Source organism: Rhinopithecus roxellana, chromosome 14, assembly GCF_007565055.1.
Source record: "Rhinopithecus roxellana isolate Shanxi Qingling chromosome 14, ASM756505v1, whole genome shotgun sequence".
Classification (NCBI taxonomy): Eukaryota; Metazoa; Chordata; class Mammalia; order Primates; family Cercopithecidae; genus Rhinopithecus; species Rhinopithecus roxellana.
Genome location: NC_044562.1, coordinates 57,995,416 through 58,011,400, shown reverse-complemented (window position 1 = coordinate 58,011,400; position 15,985 = coordinate 57,995,416). Strand labels below are relative to the sequence as shown.

Below are 15,985 nucleotides of genomic sequence, written 5' to 3'. Positions count from 1 at the left end.
AACAGTAGCAAATTAGTGAAAGTACTAAGAGTCTCTGATATGCAGAAATAATGGCGTAAGCTGTCTCTGTCTCTCTCCTCTCTTTCTCTCTGCCTCGGCTGCCAGGCAGGGAAGAGCCCCCTGTCCAGTGGACACATGACCCACGTGACCTTACCTATCATTGGAGATGGCTCACACTCCTTACCCTGTCCCCTTGTCTTGTATCCAATAAATATCAGAGCAGCCTGGCATTCGGGGCCACTATTGGTCTCCGCGTCTTGGTGATAGTAGTCCCCTGGGCCCAGCTGTCTTTTTTGTCTTGTGTCTTTATTCCTACACTCTCTCATCTCCACACACGGGGAGAAAATCCCTCCAACCCTGTGGGGCTGGACCCTACAGACCCCTATCCCACTGCCCACGCCAGCCCTTCTCAGGGCAGGGAGTACAACGTGATCTTACTTTTACATTGTCAAATATATCAATTGATGCTATTGCTTTTGTTAATGCTCTTTTCCCATTCTGAGAAAAAGTATATTTTCATTTCTTCTCTCTTTGTGATTTCTTTCTTTGTGATTTCTTCCCTTCTTTGTATACCTATCTCATACTTTAATCCAGCTGGATTTCCTTTTGATACATGGTGTGAAGTGAGCGTCTAACTTAGTTTTTCTCCAAGTAATAAATGACTGTCCCAACGTTGTTTATTGAATATGCTACCTTTTGCTAATGATTACACTTCCCTCTTTATGACAGAATGGGGAAAATGGTAACAAAGAGTCATTTTCCATGTTATAAAGAAGTATCTGATAAATCCATAAGAAAAATGGGTAACTTGATGAAATATGGGACAGGAACAATGTAGTTGTGAAATAAGAAATAAAAGCAGCTAATGAACATTGCTTGACCTGATGATGCCTGGGAGAAATTCTAGCTCCAACACAAGTCTACATTGAGAGCTTCTGGGAGAATGGGAGAGCGGAAAGCATCCAGAGGCCAATTGCCCTCCCAGACACCTCACCGCAGAATCTGCCCTGGGTGACTGTTTGGAACTCTGGAGTCTATCAAAGGCTTGCAACTTCCAGGGGAAGGCTCAGATGGAAATTATGGTTAATTTCGATCAACTCCAGCTCTTAGCCAGTAGCAGCTACCCATCCCTCATCCTCAGCCCTAGGGCAGCAAGTGTGCCTGTGCTCCTGGAGCAACCTGGAGCTTGCTGGACACAGGGTGGGCAGTAAGGGCCCTGTCCTCCAAACTTGAAGGATTGTCCATTGCTGTTCATTCTGATCAAGGAGGTGCAAACAGAAAAGTATGTGGCCACTGTGGTTGCACCTCTCCCCATTCTTGCAAGCTCCTCCCCAACGGGCTGAAGTGACTTTTGGGGGATTTAAAGGGCCAGCTCTTCCCCTTTTCATTTTTCTCTTTTTCCCCTTTTGGGAGCCAGATATTAAAGATTAGGGCATTGAAAAACAACTGCATGTAAGAGGAAAACTAGAAAGTGAGTGTGTATGGGAAAAGCACAGGCTCTGGACAGACCTGAAGTTTACACCTCAGGCTGTTCCTCAGCACAGAGACAGACTGCAAAAATAAAATTAAAAAAAATAAACAAAAACAATAAGAAAAACAGCAAGCCTGCTTGAAGGAGGAATATCTAACTTCCAGAATTACTACATTATTAGATTCAAATGTCCAATTTTCAACAACAACAAAATCACAAGGCATACAAATAAACAGAAAACTATGGCCTATTCAAAGGGAAAAAAATCAACAGAAGCTGTCCCTGCCAAAGACCTGATGACAGATCTACCAGATACTTTAAAACTCTATCTTAAAGATGCTGAAAGAACTAAAGGAAGAGTGGACACGTGACCCAAGATGGCTCACACTCCTTACCCTGCCCCCTTGTCTTGCATCCAATAAATAACAGTGCAGCCTGGCATTCGGGGCCACTACCACGTCTTAGTGGTAGTGGTCCCCTGGCCCAGCTGTCTTTTTTTTCTATCCCTTTGTCTTGTGTCTTTATTTCTATGATCTCTCATCTCTACACACAGAGAGAAAAACCCACAGACCCTGTAGGGCAGGTACCTAAAAAAGTGAACAAAGCATAAGGGATTAGTGAGACACCATCAAGTGGACAAACATATGCATTGTGGGAGTTCCAGAAGGAGTAGTGAGAGAGGAAGGGGAAGGGAGAATATTTGAAGAACCAATGGCTGAAAACTTTCCAAATTTAATGCAAGATATGAATCTACAAATCCAAGAAGCTCAATGAACTCCAAGTAAGACAAACTCAAAGAGATGACCCCAAGACACATTATAATTAACTTTCAAAAGACAAAGAGAGAATCTTCAATACAGCAAGGTAATGTGACAGAATACCACTTTGCCCCTTTACCGGTGACACTGTTTGATTAAATGATGCATGTGGTGTCCACCAGATATGTCCACCTGTAAAGGAACCTTTCCCTCTTTGTAATCTTTAGGAAATCTGGAGTGACACATTGTCATTACACAAACGTCGTGTTCTGCTAAGCCTTTTACCTGGTGGTTCAGGTATCTTGTGAACACTGTGGTGGGCTAACATTACATCAGGGTTTTCCTTTTCCACTTACCAGTTTATTTCCTATAGAGATGATACTTCACTCTCCTTATTTAGTAGTACTTTGGACTCACAGATAGTCTAAATTCAATGTTAAAACCCAATATTTTTTATTCTTTTTGATGTTCACTTTGTCCCAAATTTGGTTCATTTCAAGTTGCTACCAATGTCCTCTGATATGTCCCATCCCTCACTCTCCAGGCTCACCTTGTCTCTGGGCAGAGGAAGATGCTCGAGGCTCACCTCGTCTCAGGGCTCGTCTCTGGAGTCAGCCCGTTATCTAAGGATCCCTGGTTCCCTTAAGGGACCAAGTGATAGTTCTAAACTGCAAATCCGATGTGAGGATTTCTGCAACCTTAGAAGGTTGCTGCCAGTGCATGGGGTACATTTCAAACTCTGGGTCCGATGGCCTTGCCCATTCTCTCCCCTCCACCTTTCACTCTCTGCAGACCTTTATCCACCCTCCCACCTCCAACACAAACTCACTCCCAAGGCTCCTACTCAGCCCCACTGAGTAAGCCTTTGCTTGGGCTGTTATGCTCCTAGGGAAAGGCCCTTGCCCCTCCCACCTGACCCCATCTGTACCCTCAACCTCCCTGTCTGGAGAGCATCACCCATGTTCAAGACTCCAAGACTCTCTGGAGTCCCTTCCTGGGATACTTGAGGCCCAACCCCCACCCCACACCCCACATAGAGGTCATTTTCCTCTGTGACTCTTGGCTCCCCAGCACTTGCCAGCTCTCTTGCCTGGCCATTGTTACCAGAGGGCAGGGAACAGCGGCCCTCAACATCTAGATGAGCCCCATGAACCCACTCACCAGTCTAGGTATCAGTCACAGCCAGACAACCAGGGCTGGCATTGCGATGCAAGAGGCCAAGATCTGGGCATCTCTACATCAATGTGCCTGGAACAGAGCCTGGCACAGACAGGGGCTCCAGACAGGTGGGTGGGCCAAAAGAATGAATGAATGATGGGCCCTTAGCCCTGGCATTTCAGGAACACTGCCTTGCAGGGCGACCTTGGGACCACAGTACCTGGGAAACTCCACTAGACGGATTGGCTGGCTTGCCAGGTTTCTGCCCAGCCCCCTCCAAGCCACAGAGCTGGGTGTGGGAAGCCAGGGGCAGGATCAGCATCCTGCCTCCTGATGGAATGCGCTCCTCGTGGCCGCACACCAAGCACTGGATGATTTTCTCCACCTCACTCTGGAACACCTGTGTGAGAGGATGGGGCTAGTTGGGTGGGCCCACAGGTCTGGACAGGCCTTGCCAGTCAGGAGTGCTGTCCTGGAAACACCCTCAGGCACCTGGCCCCATTTTCAGGGTAGCAGGCCACACAAAACCTTCCCTATCCTCAGGCCCCCTTGACACTGCCCATCTGTGCTGTCACAAGCTTTGGTCCTTCTGTCTTATGAACACACTGCTTGGTCTAATCACAAGGAGCCTTGAGTTAAATGGGAACACACCACAGGAGTCCCAAAGAAGGGGTCAAAGCCTGGGCACTGCCCGTGTGCCAAGGCACAGGACTTCTGTCCCATCAGGGAGCCTAGAGGTCACGTTGTCCCCAGCCCAGAGCAGGGGCTTGGGAAGTGCAGCCTGGAGGCAAGGGCTGCACAAGGACTGGGCAGGGAGAGCCCTGCCTGGGTTTGCCCCCATGGGGATGGGCTAAGGCGACTGCCTCAGGACGGGCTTCAGGGGCACGGCCCTGGGCTTGGCCATGGTTGGCAAGGAGGGCTGCTGATCCAGCTATGGTTGGTGCACAGGCTTCTGATCAGGGAGGTGATGCTACCTCCAGGGAATACGCCCTGTTTGTCCCCATGGGGCCTGCTCTCTGCAGCTGCCACCTGTGTGCCTGGTCCTCAGTGTGGTGGCCTGGGGCAAGTTTTGTCCTCCCTGTGGCCACTAGAAAAACATGGTGATGGTGGCACCTGCCTGCAGTGCTAGGATCCAGTGAGCCCAGCGCCCAGGGCCTGAGCAGCACCAGCCGCATTGAGTAAGCCTTGTGATGGGAGAGGCCCTGCTGCTGCTAATTCACTACCGACATGCTCATGGCCTCAGCAAGGAGGGCGAGGGGCCTGAGTGAATGCTCCTGAGAGCGTCTCAGGTCTCTCCTGCCTGTCACTCTGCACTCCAAGGCAGACACCTGTGGCCCTGGTGCCCTCTTGGCTGTGATCTGGCCAGTGGCCCTCTGAATCTCTCCCCACCCTGCCCACTGCATCCCCTGGCAGGTGTCCAGCTGCCACCCTCCCTCCCCACTGCCTACCTCCTGCAATTCATCCCGGCCCAGGTGCTGGAGCAGAAGCAGAAACACCTCAGCCACGTCCTGCTGGACGGAGCCTGCAGAGCAGAGACAGAGCCAGGTCAGCACAGCTGCTTCCCACCACCCCAGGGCCTTCTGTGGCCTAGCCCCTCCCCTCACAGCTACCTCCTCTGCTGGCTCTACCCTGGAACCCACCCCTGGACCCCATGTCCTCTCCTTTTTTGGTCCTGGTTCTATCACACGCATCTTTGCAAGCATCTGCCAGGCTGCCTGGCCAGGAGCCGATTAAGAGCAAGTGCCTCTGCTGGGATTCACCAAGCTGTCTCCTGGTCCTCCCCTCCTTCTCCGGCCTTCTCCTCCTGCTCCGGCCCTCTCCTGCTCCGGCCCTCCCCTCCTGCTCCGGCCCTCCCCTCCTGCTCCGGCCCTCCCCTCCTGCTCCGGCCCTCCCCTCCTGCTCCGGCCCTCCCCTCCTGCTCCGACCCTCCCTTCTGCTCTGACCCTCCCCTCCTGCTCTTCCCTCTCCCTCCTGCTCTCGGCCCTCCCCTCCTCTCTGGCCCTCCCCTCCTGCTCTGGCCCTCCCTCCTGCTCTGACCCTCCCTCCTGCTCTGACCCTCCCCTCCTGCTCTGACCCTCCCTCCTGCTCTGACCCTCCCCTCCTGCTCTGACCCTCCCCTCCTGCTCTGACCCTCCCCTCCTGCTCTGACCCTCCCTCCTGCTCTGACCCTCCCTCCTGCTCTGACCCTCCCTCCTTCTCTGACCCTCCCTCCTGCTCTGACCCTCCCCTCCTGCTCTGACCCTCCCCTCCTGCTCTGACCCTCCCCTCCTGCTCTGACCCTCCCCTCCTGCTCTGACCCTCCCCTCCTGCTCTGACCCTCCCTCCTGCTCTGACCCTCCCCTCCTGCTCTGACCCTCCCTCCTGCTCTGACCCTCCCCTCCTGCTCTGACCCTCCCCTCCTGCTCTGACCCCCCCTCCTGCTCTGACCCTCCCCTCCTGCTCTGACCCTCCCCTCCTGCTCTGACCCTCCCTCCTGCTCTGACCCTCCCCTCCTGCTCTGACCCTCCCTCCTGCTCTGGCCCTCCCCTCCTGCTCTGACCCTCCCTCCTGCTCTGACCCTCCCTCCTGCTCTGGCCCTCCCTCCTGCTCTGACCCTCCCTCCTGCTCTGACCCTCCCTCCTGCTCTGACCCTCCCTCCTGCTCTGACCCTCCCCTCCTGCTCTGACCCCCCTCCTGCTCTGACCCTCCCTCCTGCTCTGACCCTCCCCTCCTGATCTGACCCTCCCTCCTGCTCTGACCCTCCCTCCTGCTCTGACCCTCCCCTCCTGCTCTGACCCCCCCTCCTGCTCTGACCCTCCCTCCTGCTCTGACCCTCCCCTCCTGCTCTGACCCTCCCTCCTGCTCTGACCCTCCCTCCTGCTCTGGCCCTCCCCTCCTGCTCTGACCCTCCCCTCCTGCTCTGACCCTCCACCTCCTGCTCTGACCCTCCCCTCCTGCTCTGACCCTCCTCCTAGCCTGCTCTGGCCCTCCCCTTCCTGCTCTGACCCTCCCTCCTGCTCTGACCCTCCCTCCTGCTCTTGAACCCTCCCCTCCTAGCTCTGGACCCCCCCTCCTCTCTGACCCTCCCCTCCTCCTGCTCTGACCCTCCTCCTGCTCCTGGCCCTCCTCCTGCTCTGGCCCCTCTGGACCCCTGGCCCTCCCTCCTGCCTCTGGCCCCCTCTCTGCCCTCCTCCTGCTCTGAACCCTCCCTCCTGTCTTCTGGCCCTCCCTCCTGCTCTGAACCCTCCCTCCGGCTCTGGACCCTCCCTCCTCCCTCCTGCTCTGGACCCTCCCTCCTGCCTGAACCCTCCTCCTGCTCTGGCCCTCCCTCCTGCTCTGACCCTCCCTCCTGCTCTGACCCTCCCTCCTGCTCTGGCCCTCCCCTCCTGCTCTGGCCCTCCCTCCTGCTCTGACCCTCCCTCCTGCTCTGCCCTCCCTCCTGCTCTGACCCTCCCTCCTGCTCTGACCCTCCCTCCTGCTCTGACCCTCCCTCCTCCTGCTCTGGCCCTCCCTCCTGCTCTGACCCTCCCTCCTGCTCTGACCCTCCCCTCCTGCTCTGACCTCCCTCCTGCTCTGACCCTCCCTCCTGCTCTGACCCTCCCCTCCTGCTCTGACCCTCCCTCCTGCTCTGACCCTCCCTCCTGCTCTGACCCTCCCTCCTGACCGGGCCCTCCCCTCCTGCTCTGGCCCTCCCCTCCTGCTCTGACCCTCCCCTCCTGCTCTGACCCTCCCTCCTGCTCTGACCCTCCCTCCTGCTCTGACCCTCCCTCCTGCTCTGGCCCTCCCCTCCTGCTCTGGCCCTCCCCTCCTGCTCTGGCCCTCCCCCTGCTCTGACCCTCCCTCCTGCTCTGGCCCTCCCCTCCTGCTCTGACCCTCCCTCCTGCTCTGACCCTCCCTCCTGCTCTGGCCCTCCCCTCCTGCTCTGACCCTCCCTCCTGCTCTGACCCTCCCCCCTGCTCTGACCCTCCCTCCTGCTCTGACCCTCCCTCCTGCTCTGACCCTCCCCTCCTGCTCTGACCCTCCCTCCTGCTCTGACCCTCCCTCCTGCTCTGACCCTCCCTCCTGCTCTGGCCCTCCCCTCCTGCTCTGGCCCTCCCCTCCTGCTCTGACCCTCCCTCCTGCTCTGACCCTCCCCTCCTGCTCTGACCCTCCCTCCTGCTCTGACCCTCCCTCCTGCTCTGGCCCTCCCCTCCTGCTCTGACCCTCCCTCCTGCTCTGACCCTCCCCTCCTGCTCTGACCCTCCCTCCTGCTCTGACCCTCCCTCCTCCTGCTCTGACCCTCCCCTCCTGCTCTGACCCTCCCTCCTGCTCTGACCCTCCCTCCTGCTCTGACCCTCCCCTCCTGCTCTGACCCTCCCTCCTGCTCTGACCCTCCCTCCTGCTCTGACCCTCCCTCCTGCTCTGACCCTCCCTCCTGCTCTGACCCTCCCCTCCTGCTCTGACCCTCCCTCCTGCTCTGACCCTCCCCTCCTGCTCTGACCCTCCCTCCTGCTCTGACCCTCCCTCCTGCTCTGACCCTCCCTCCTGACCGGGCCCCAGGCCAAGCTCCATCATTTGTGCACTTCTTTGTCCACTCACTGACTCACTCATTCCTTCAGCAAATAGGCCCTGAGCCAACTTGAGGAGCGGCACTGGGCACTCAGAGAGCAACAGGCACAGCCTGGCTGGGCAGTGGAGCACCCTCAGGCCCAGCCTCTAAGTCAGCCCTGGAATGACAGGCTATAGCCTGGCCATTGGCCCTACCCTCTGACTCACCCTCTAGAGTGTGGAGTGGACATCTCTCCTTGGCAGAGTCTCTAAACCCAGCCTGGCACAAGGTGGACGTCCCTCCTGCTGATGGAGTGAGTGTCCCTTAGCCCTACCCCCAGTCTCCTGACAACACCCCCCACACTTGGCGATTGCTGCCACCATCAGCTCATGGACCGCAGTGTCCCAGCCCCGGGTGGCTGAGAGGGCTCCTATTCTCTGGACACTCCCAGCAGTGTCTTTCTTGGGCCAGCACATGCCTGGGTCACATTGGTGACTCCCCAAGGTCCCGCTTCCTCCCCTCCCAATGGTGCGAAGCCCCAGGATGCTTCTTGGGCAGGTAAGTCACAGACTCTATGCTGAGGTGTCCAGGAAAGAGGCCCGCCCCACCCATGGGTCAGCCTCTCTGCTCCTGACTCTCCCCTGGAACCTGCCCCACGCAGGCCTCTGGCCATCTTGCAACTGCCTTTTCCCAACTTTTGCTGAATGCTGCTCCCCAGTGGCACCGGGTAAGGGGTGGTGCAGACCCCTCAGGGGGACACACAGCCCTTCGTGGGATCTCAGGGTCTGGGCTCCACCTCTGCCTGGTGCCCTGTCCCTGTGCCTCCCAATGTCCACTCACCGTGCAGACCCAGGCAGGTGGTGAGGGCATTCGTTGGCACAGGTCCACACCGCCTCTGCAGTCCCCTGAAGATCTGGCCAAGAGCCTGCTCGGGCTGGGAGGCCCAAGGCTTCTCCTGGATCCTGCGGCCACAGAGGAAGCCTGGGTCCTTACCTCATCCGCACGGACCTGCCGGGACCTGGCCCAGAGGCCCTCAGGCCACCCAGCCTCTCACCTGTCTCGGAATTCAGGAGTCAGAAAGAGACACTGCAGGAGGGCGTTGAGGTAGCAGGTGAGGCCTTGATTGATGAGACCCGCAAAGGGGGCTCCACCTAGGATGACCATGGCCAAAGCCTTCTGAACTCACAGGCTCTCCCCCAAGAACTGGAGGCGCTCCCAGTCTCAGAGAGGGGACTTCTGACTTCCTTCCTTTTCACACTGGGCTGGACACAAGCCTGGGAGCTCCCCACTCACCAGGCAGAGGGGTCCAAGGGGCCTAGGGCCTTTGCCCTCTGTCCTTTCCTTTTCCACTGCCTGCAGTGGCAGCAGCTCCTTCAACACACTTCAGGGCCAGCACCATCCCAGAGGGCTCTCCCTGGGGCCCCTGCCCAGAGACCCAGGAGTCCTACCTGGAGCCTCCTGGCTATACTCGGTCTCCGCATCTGTCCTGCCTGTGGTGACAAATTGCTTCAATGCCCACAGGGACCCCGAATAGTACAGCGCAACTGCTTTCGCCTTTTGCAGAACCTGCTGCAGCGGTTCCATTCCAGCGGATATGCTTGCCCAGAGGGTGCTGCTGCCGCAGGCCATTGAGGGAAGTCCTGTCTGGGTGGCAGGTGCTGGGAGAGAAGCTCTGGGTTCCCTGGAGCTCAGCATCCACCCCGGGCCCATGCTGGAGGTGTGGACTTACCACGACCATCTCTGTGGGTCACCGCATCACGGCCCCGGCGGCCACACCGAGGCTTCCTGCCCGAGGCAGCACCTGCAGCGCTCCGGTCAGCAAATACGTTTGCCTCACGGTTTCCACACCAGCATGTTCCTGCAGCGGCCGGGGAGACAGGACTCAGGGCTCTGTGCTGACTCCAGGCTGGTGTGTCCCACGGACGGGTGTGACTGCTCTGAGCCCAGCACATGTGAAAGGCACCCCAGGAAACTGAAGAGGAACTGGGGCCGGGGCAGCAGTGACGCTCACACCACCAGGCCACCACACAAGAGCCCCAGGCAGCTGCAGCGTCCCGGAGGCGCTGAGCACAGGCAGCCCGGGCCCTCCCCAAGGGACAGTTAACATTCTTTTGGTTTAAGGAGAAAGTGTCAGTGGAGACCTTGCTCTCCACACAAGACCCCTCCAGGCACAGGCGGTGCCCCCTCCCTGGCCACACGCACAGTGCAGTCTCCTGTCTGCAGCCTCCTGGCCGGGCTGCACACCCCAGCCTCCCGGAGCGCACACTCTGTGCCGGCGGGACACAGAGGCGCCAGCGCAGCAGGGAGGCCGGGCCGCGGGAAAGGAAAGGCTGCACTCTGCAGGCCAGTGCAGCTTCCACGCTGCGAACCGAAGACACCATAAGGGGAAAAGGGCAGGGATTCTACCCAGCGAAGGAACACGATTCATGGCACGGAGTCCAGAGGCCCTCACCCATCTGGAAGCATGTTCCCTGTACAGCAGGACAGTCTCGCCCTGGCTGGCTTCTCTGGGCCACTGGGGTGGGGCCAAGCAAGCATGGGCGCGGGGCTCCATGTTTGTGCCAGGGCACGTTTCAGTTTCCTTCTCTGCAGAACATTTCTGAGAACTCCCCGCCCTCTCCTTCCTGTGTGGGTGCTGGAGGGGGAAGGGGGACTGGGAAATCCTGGGGGGTGAGGAAGGGGCCCCAAAGGGGAAGCCCACTGCCCTTTCCCCTGTCCCCCTCTGGGCACTGCCCCTGCCCCGCATGGCCCTGGGGGGTGGGCTCCAGCCACTGCCCCTCCCGCCCCCACGGCTGGCCTTGGGGCTGCAGGTGGGGAGACAGTCCCCCACGCAGTGCAGAGCACAGGGAGGCAAGCAAACGCCACTCCCCCAAACCGAAAATTCCTCATCTGGAGACAGACAGGCAGGAGGAGAAGCCTGGGAAAGCCTGGCCCTGACCTTGGCTTCTGCCTGAGAGAGGGACTCCCCACTGTGCTGGCCTGGAGGCGGCACTGCCTGCGGGACCCTCCCCTCCCTGGCCTGGGGATAGCACTGCCTGGGGGACCCTCCCCTCCCCGGTGCCTGGAGCTCACCAAGCGTCTCCTCCAGTTATCAGGGTCGACGTCCACCCCAACTTTGCCCCATTTCCCTAGCAGGAAGGCCACTGGGAGCATTGCCCTGCGTCAGAGATGGGGTGCACCCCCTGGGGGCCCCCTTCCTGGCAGCCCTTGGGGTGGGGTGGCCCAGGCAGCTCCCCCAGTGGGCGGGACAGGGGTGGGTAGGGCTGGGGCTGGAGACTGAGCTGCTGGTTGCTCCTTTCAGCTGTGGAGAGTGCAAGGCCAGACCGCAGCCCCAGGGCCCCCAAGCCAGCTCCCCATGAGCCATAGCGCCCCTGAGCCCCTGCTCAAGTTCGTGCAGGGCAAAGATGAGATAACTGGTGAGTCCGGGCAGACACGGTGGTGGGGTGGGGTGGGGGCGGGGGAGTACTGGATTTAATTAGAGGCTTGCGTTTGGACTGGAAAGGTGACATAAAAGGAGTTCCTCCCCGTCACCCCCAAAGTTCCTAAACTTGAAAACAAGCTGCTGGGGTCTGAGAGAACCTGGCTTACAGCCAGCTTCCTGGCAGCTTCCACACTGGGCAGACACAGGACTGAGGAAGGAGCCTGGGATCCCCAGAACCTGGGCACCCCAGAATCTGGGCTTCCTAGAACCCCAGACACCCGGGACCACGGCAACTGGAGTTGGGAGACCAGGAGAGGGTGGTGAGAGGTGAGGTCAGTGGTGGGTGGTGGCTGCAGGGGGTGGAGGGAGGGGAGGGCTGCAGGGGGTGGAGGGAGGGGAGGGCTGCAGTGGGTGGAGGGAGGGGACGTCTGAGAGCTTCTGCTGTGAGGGTGTGGATGTTGATCCTAGGAATTGGGTCATTCTTGTCATACTCGACCAGAGAGCTGAGAAGCCAGGGGGAGACAGCACTCAGGACACAAAACATCATTCCAAACAGCCTTCGCTGCGAGCCTGGCAGCTGAGAATGCCGGCTGTAACCTGAAGTCTGTTTTATCTCCTGACCCAGGAGTCTGGTTACAATACTCAGACGAGTTTTCCACACCACGGGCAGCACTCCCTGGTCAGCGCTTGCCAGCTCCTCAGAACCTTACCAGTGCCAGTGAAATGAGCGATGCAGAAGGCATTCCTTCTCATCACACCTCTCCTTTCCATAGCGCCTCTGACCTCCCCTGCTCTTTCAGGCACACCTCCACTTGCACAGGAGGCTGAGCCTCCAGGGTTCACAAACTGTTCACTGGAATAAAGTCTCTTTCCTCCAGATTCCTTTTCAGAGAACTTTGGTTCACAAGGGTCTTCCCTGGGCAAGGCCAGAGCAGGTGGGGACCTTGGGGGGGCCTTGGGGAGGTGGGGAGGAGCCCCCAGGGTATGATAACCCTCCCTGCTGGGTCTGGGAAAAGTGGGGATAAATAAATCCAACGTGACTCCAGAGCTCCAGGCTGGAGCAAAGGGGCCGAGGAGCGCCCCACTTCCAAGACGGGAGGACCCAAAGCCGGAAGCCTGGGCTGTCTTAGCCACACGTGGCCCCCTAGGACCACCAGAGATCCCCACAAGCCAGGCCCTCCAGGGTCCCAGCTGCCGGGCATGGCCTCAGCTTCCCCACCCTGTCTCTGCAGTCAAACAGGCTCAGAGAGAAAGGAGCAAGCCTTCCCAGGCCCAGCAGAGCCTGGGATGAACCCACAGCCTCCAGGTGCCCCTCCTCCCTCTGCACTGTGCTCATCTTGAGTGGAAGCCCCCAGAGGCTCTGCGTAGGAGCCTGGGGAGGGGTCACCCTCCATTGTGCACACATGCTGGACCCCTCCTCGCGCTCCCCGGAGCCTGGTCCTGCACACAGGACTCTGTCCTCGTGCTCCCCGGAGCCTGGTCCTGCAGACAGGACTCTGTCCTTGGCTGCTTCTAGGCCACTTTCTCAGGGACCCCCATTAAATCTGGGGCACTAATGACAACAGGGGCAGGCGCTGCTCAAACCCAAAGGTCAGACTCAGTGTGTGGGAAGCTGAGCCCTCTCCCTGCCTCCTCCACTGGCTTCTGTGCCGAAGATCTCTGTGATGGAGGTGGCACCATCCTTCCCTCTCCATCCCAAGCTGTGGAGCGGCTCTCCCTGGGCTCACAGCCCCACTGTGTCCTTGACAGCCAACACCTGAGACTGCCCCTTGAGCTCCTGAAGGGCTGCTGAGGTCCCCATCCCTGCCCTGTCCTGCTGCCACACCCAATCCTGGCCTTGCTGCCCTCCCTGCAATCCGGTGACCAGCCAGGGAGGCCAGGAGAAGGGGGTGACCATGGCAGATGAGGCCCTAGGGGTGGGGCAGTGTGGGTTGGGGCTGAAAAGGCACAGGCACCTGCTCTAGTGCCAGGAGCAGCCCAGAGAGGAACCCCACAGAGATGCCCTACCCTGCAAAGGGCCCTGGCTTCTCTGAATGCACTGGGGACAAGGCTGTGTGCTCAGGCCAAGAGGAGAGTGGTGGAGGGAGAGGAAGGACCCTGGATGGAGAGGCTGAGGGACTGTGCTGTCCCCCGACAGCCCTGGCAGAGAACAGTGTGGACTGGGGGTGCCAGAGTGCTGCCCCACTGTGCCCTTGACAAGGACCCTTGGCCCATACAGGGGACGAGTATGACGGTGTGGACAGGGTGGAGATGAGCTGTGGGCATGCAGTGGACCCAGAGAACCTGAAGCTCTGGTGCCGCCAGCTGATAAAACAGGTAAGCTCGGCCACAGCCATGCCATGTGGAGTCCTCCCTGCCATATGAGGGGGCCAGAGAGCCCCTAGATTTGACTTATCTGGAGGGAGGCAGGCTCCCAGCTCCTTTGAGAGAATCCAGTGAACGGCTTCCTTGGGCTGGGAAGCAGCACCCGGGTCCTCATCAGGAGGCTGCAGCCCCATGTGTGGGATGCGGTGTGCATGTTGGGCTCCACAAGAGGCCTGGTTTGGGGCACAGAGCACACTCAGGACCCCTCAGGGAGGCAGGTGGATGTGGGGGCCTGAGGGGCAGTGTCCCAGGGGAGTCTGCACAGGGCCTGGCGGGCTGGCGGTGGGGACTGCAGCCACACCGGGGCCTTTGGTGTGAGGTGCACTCTGGGCCCTCCCTACTCTGTCTTTTCAGGGCAAGTACACACTCCACTGCCCTGCGGAAGTAAAGGGGAAGAAGTGTGGGGCCCAGTGGCTCTACCCGGAGGTACGCCGCTGCACCCAGCTGAGCGAATCTGAGCAGCAGGAGTTTGAGGAAGGACTTGCCCGGGCTGCAATGAGACACTACTGCAACCTGAAAGTGGTGGGTGCGGCCCTGCTGTGGAGAGAGTCCTCAGGTCCTGTGGCCCTGCCCTACAGTGCGGGAGGTCTGAGCCCTGCCATGCTGGTCCCCAGAAAGGCACCTCAGTACCCCGCAGTCCTTCACTGCCCTGCGGTCCTTCCCTCCAACAGCCGGGCCCTCACTGTGTCCCCGCAGGGAGGTGGCAGGGGGAGGCAGGGCTCCTTCCACCCGCTCTGAGAGGCCCCTCCCCACAGTGCCCAGGCTGCAGGAGCCTCGTGGAGCGGAAGGATCCAGTCGAGCTTCGGGTGCATTGCACAGTCTGCTGCGCCATACGGGGTGTGCCCTACGACTTCTGCTGGCAGTGCATGCAGGCCTGGAAAGGGCCTATGTTGTCCTCGAACCGTTGTGGCAACAAGGACTGCAGGGACCCGATCCTGCACATCCTCGCCACCTGTGCCACCAAGGACCTCCCAGACAGCTCGATCCAAGCCTGCCCTTCCATCCGGGCCTGCCCCGAGTGCGGGCTGCTCATCGAGCACAAGGAGCGGTGCAAGTACGTGACATGCTCCCGGTGCGACACGAAGTTCTGCTTCGCCTGCCTGGAGACGGCTCAGGCCTGCGAGGCGGCCAAGCCAGCCAGCTGGTTTAAGTGGTGCGCCAAGCCCCTGGCCCCACGGCAAAGCCATGTTCCTGTGTGGAGCCCATACCAACAGAGATTGCTGTTGCAAGGCCAGCCTCTTGAGTTGGAAGCCTTTCAACCGAGAGTTGTTTTTGCCCAGCAGCCAGCGGCAAATGAGGGGAGATGTTTGATTTTATGAATAGTGTAAAGCAGGCTCTACTCGGTGCTCCCACCTCCGCCTTTCCTGCCTCAGCCTGAAACATCCTTCCCCTGCCTTGTGTCACCAGCCTTTTCAGAAACAGAGCTGCTGTGAGGAGTTCCTTGATCTGTGATTGACACATGACCATGGAGACACCATTCTTAAGTCAGGGGTCCGGGGCCTGCAGAGAGGGTGGTACATTCAAGGGTATCTGAGGAAACAAGGGAGGAGCCAAATCATTGGCTGAGAGAGATGGGAAATGAAAGAACACCAGATTCACAGCCGCAAATCACTGACTGGATAGATGGATGCGTGGATGGATGAGTGAACGGGTGTGTGGATGGGTACTATGGTGGAGAGATGGGTGGTTGGATGGAAAGATGAATGAATTGACAGATGAATGGATGCATGGATGGACAGGTAGATAGATATATTGATAGATGAGTGAATAGGTGGATGGGTGGATGGATGGATCGATGGATGGATGGATGGATAGATGTATAGATGGGAAGAGGGATACATAGACATATGCAGAAATAAAAGATAGAAAGCTAAACAGGAAAAAAGATGGAAAGGAAGAAAGCACTGCCTCCACAGACTCAGGTCTAGGTAAACAAACCTACTGAGGCACACTTGCACAGAGCCGCATGTTCTGCTGAGACAGGCATGAACCCATTGGGGGCAGTCACCCACATGAGGCTGGGGGTCCCTGCTCACTGATATTCTGGGCTGTTTGCTCCCTGGGGCTTCTTCAGGTGAGATCCAGGCTGCCCTGGGGGTGCAGTGCTGGGCCTGGGGAGAAAGGGAATGTCAGCTTGGATGCAGACCAGGAGCAGAGCCCTAAGAGGAGAACTTTGGGACCAGGCCCCACTGTGCTCATGAGGGCAGGGTGGAATCTAGGTCCCTGCGCAGGCACCAGGGGCCTTGGCTTTGCCACCTCCAGCCTCCCTCAAGCTGTGTCCTGTACCCCTGCTTTGGAAGCTCCTC

At 58.8% G+C, this 15,985-nt stretch overlaps 2 protein-coding genes across 13 annotated transcripts in view; one reads left to right on the top strand and one right to left on the bottom strand.

The window, feature by feature from the left end:
- LOC104658961 overlaps positions 1 to 11,113 on the bottom strand; it is a 32,620-nt gene extending 21,507 nt beyond the window's left edge. Inside the window, exons 1-8 of one of the 11 annotated variants that reach the window (XM_030916509.1) lie at positions 10,347 to 10,478; positions 9,624 to 9,752; positions 9,343 to 9,384; positions 8,949 to 9,045; positions 8,735 to 8,856; positions 8,122 to 8,196; positions 4,836 to 4,909; positions 3,608 to 3,787 (exon numbers count right to left, since the gene is read on the bottom strand). In XM_030916509.1, the coding sequence (XP_030772369.1) occupies positions 3,608 to 3,787; positions 4,836 to 4,909; positions 8,122 to 8,196; positions 8,735 to 8,856; positions 8,949 to 9,045; positions 9,343 to 9,384; positions 9,624 to 9,752; positions 10,347 to 10,350 (723 nt within the window). In that variant the 5' untranslated portion in view covers positions 10,351 to 10,478. Of the gene's footprint in view, positions 1 to 3,607; positions 3,788 to 4,835; positions 4,910 to 8,121; positions 8,197 to 8,734; positions 8,857 to 8,948; positions 9,046 to 9,342; positions 10,186 to 10,300; positions 10,479 to 10,966 lie in introns of those variants that run through there. The other 10 variants (XM_030916506.1, XM_030916507.1, XM_030916508.1 and 7 more) reach the window with 10 other exon arrangements.
- Positions 10,624 to 15,115, top strand: LOC104673094 (E3 ubiquitin-protein ligase ARIH2-like). Of its 2 annotated transcripts, none has more exons than XM_030916510.1 (5): positions 10,624 to 10,704; positions 11,196 to 11,310; positions 13,534 to 13,631; positions 14,034 to 14,201; positions 14,435 to 15,115. In XM_030916510.1, exons 1-5 carry the CDS (start codon positions 10,639 to 10,641, stop codon positions 14,996 to 14,998), a joined length of 1,011 nt encoding a protein of 336 aa, XP_030772370.1. In that variant the 5' UTR covers positions 10,624 to 10,638; the 3' UTR covers positions 14,999 to 15,115. The 2 variants fall into 2 exon arrangements, with proteins under 2 accessions (XP_030772370.1, XP_010375324.2); XM_010377022.2 differs by lacking the exon at positions 10,624 to 10,704 and adding an exon at positions 10,785 to 10,919.
- The last annotated feature ends 870 nt before the right edge of the window (positions 15,116 to 15,985 follow it).